The sequence below is a fragment of the Ctenocephalides felis genome, unplaced genomic scaffold (genome assembly GCF_003426905.1).
Source record: "Ctenocephalides felis isolate EL2017-DRISC unplaced genomic scaffold, ASM342690v1 CF-g0.4_SCAFFOLD_02693, whole genome shotgun sequence".
Classification (NCBI taxonomy): Eukaryota; Metazoa; Arthropoda; class Insecta; order Siphonaptera; family Pulicidae; genus Ctenocephalides; species Ctenocephalides felis.
Genome location: NW_020538847.1, coordinates 25719 through 28261, shown reverse-complemented (window position 1 = coordinate 28261; position 2543 = coordinate 25719). Strand labels below are relative to the sequence as shown.

At 32.2% G+C, this 2543-nt stretch overlaps 1 protein-coding gene across 1 annotated transcript; it reads right to left on the bottom strand.

The window, feature by feature from the left end:
- Positions 1–1641: 1641 nt before the first annotated feature.
- LOC113381209 lies at positions 1642–2246 on the bottom strand. The gene is made up of 3 exons (XM_026620171.1): positions 2200–2246; positions 1940–2120; positions 1642–1878 (listed from the first exon to the last, which is right to left on the bottom strand). Exons 1-3 carry the CDS (start codon positions 2244–2246, stop codon positions 1642–1644), a joined length of 465 nt encoding a protein of 154 aa, XP_026475956.1.
- Between the last annotated feature and the right edge of the window lie 297 nt (positions 2247–2543).

Below are 2543 nucleotides of genomic sequence, written 5' to 3'. Positions count from 1 at the left end.
ATGTTATTAAATCAATATAGATATTTGCGGGTTGGAAAAACCAGATAAAGACCAAAGCAAGGAAACAAAAAGCTCATACTTTAGCAACAGGAGGTGGGCCTGCATTGACCAATTGCTTGACAGAGGTCGAACAAAAGGCCTTAGGTGTTTGGGGTCTTGGGTCAATTGATGGCCATCCAGATCTGGAAATGGATATTGGACTAAATGTAATTTCATTAAATATATATATATATATATATATATATATATATATATATGTATATATACATATACACATATTAAATTTTTTAATAGTATCCTTTCAATGAATCTGTCAGCAACGAGGCTGAACTTGATTCTGTTAATGTTGATCCTGAGGTAGAAGTTATAATGCCACCTCCAGAATTTTTAGATGATGCCCCTAGACCACCAATGCAGAGACGAAGAACTCCTGGCAATAGTAAGTATAATTTTTCTTCTATTTTAAATATTACTTATATTACTATGTGATACATTCTGCATTTCATTATTTTAAGATGAATTAAATCACCTCGTAAACTCAATGGAATTCGTATTGAAAAGACAAACAGAGTCTCTTACTAACATGATGGAGAAACAGACAGAGGCGCTGCAATGCATAGCCGATCAATTGAAAATTCTCAATGATATATTAAAAAATAGATTTAACAGCCAATAAATTTTGTTTTATATTCCTTTATATATATATATATTTATTTATTTATTTAAAATAATCACATTCATGTACCTATAAAAATAAAATCTTTTTTTTAAGTGAATAATATGGTATTAAAAATATCTTCTGGCATAAGAATTTCTGATATTATATGCCATATTATCTGCCTCATTGTATACTTCTGAAATATTAAAATCAATTAATTTTAACTTCACATTTGAAATACAATTATTCGGTATCTAACCATTTCCACTATCATTACTATATTCCGTCAGTTCTTCATCCAGAGGAATATTATTTTCTCTGCATATATTATGCAGAGTAAATACTGCATATACAATTTTTCCTGCCACATCAGGTGTATAATGCAGTGTCCTATGACGATGCAAACATCGAAAACGACTTTTAACAACACCAAATGTTCTCTCTATTACATTGCGAGTTTTTTTGTGGAACTTATTGGATTTCTCCTGGGTAGAGCCTACTGGTGTCCTATATGGTGTGAGTAGGCAATGTTCCAATGGGTAACCTGAATCTCCTGCAAATGTACAACTATATATATTTTTTTCCTTATTTGATTTGTGATATTAAATATATTCTTGAATTGCCCAATAAACATGTCCCATCCTCAGCATTACGAGTTAGCAGGGCTCTGACTGCCGAAACCTTCCAAATGGCTGCGTCATGAGTGGAGCCAGGATATCTGCTGCTCGCAAACAATATCCGTTCATCGGCATCACATATCTAATATTATTTATTATCATGTTAGTCTTCAAAATTCTTAAGCAAAATAAAATAATACTACTTCAATATTAATTGAGTAATAGCCCTTCCTATTCATATAAATAGCAGCTGGTGCCACGGGGTGATCTTTTTTGGGAGCCACTATACTTACGTGTGTGCAGTCTATGCACCCAATAATGCCAGGCATGCCAAACTTCGTATAAAATCTGTTAAATAGCAACATATTACAGACCATGTTCAATGTACACGAAGTGGTGTAACATATACCTCTTTTTATTTTCATCTCTTTCTGATGGGGTTTTAGGAAAATTCACGTACTTTGGAGTAGCATGCTTTATAATTAAATCAGTCACTGTTTTAATGCAGCGACTAACTGAAGGCTGGCTCATAGAATTTAAATGGCAATTGCCTACATCAGTCTGATATGAGCCATGACCAAAAAAATGAATCGCTGCAAGTACCTATAATGAAATTTCAGTTATTAGTATTTCAAAAAAATTAATTCATTTTAATTTCCAATACCTGCAAATAAAAAGGGATACTCCATGATGCTGTATGAGTCTCCGCATGTGGTTCCAACAGTTCTATTAAATCTTTCATAACATTTTTCGTTAATCGAATTTTTTTTATAAAAATCTCATCATTCACTTCCCATACATTATCTGCATCTCTGAGATACCTAAGGACGTATCTTTGCCTGTATCTAAAATGTTGTGGCATTTAATAATTTTAATATCTTTGAGTAATACATTCGTATGAATTATATTAAAATTCAAACATACCTTCTTCTCCTACTATCTGCTGCCCAAATTATTCCAAAAAACGCCATACTAACAATTTGAAATTCCCAATAAAAGCTAAACCAAACCTAATAATATCACTTTGCTTACATTAATCATAACCTCAAAAAAACATGTTAAACGCATAAATGTCAAAATAGCAAATGTCAAATCTGTTCATAGTACAACTTCTCGTCAATGTTATAGCGATAAGTGCGTGTTTCTGACTACGTTTATCGGTCAGAGGGCTAGCGTAACATTAATGTTATCATATGATAAAACACATACCGCCGAGAATAACTGTTACACTTATAATGACATTTTAAACGAAATAAGTGTGAACTTGT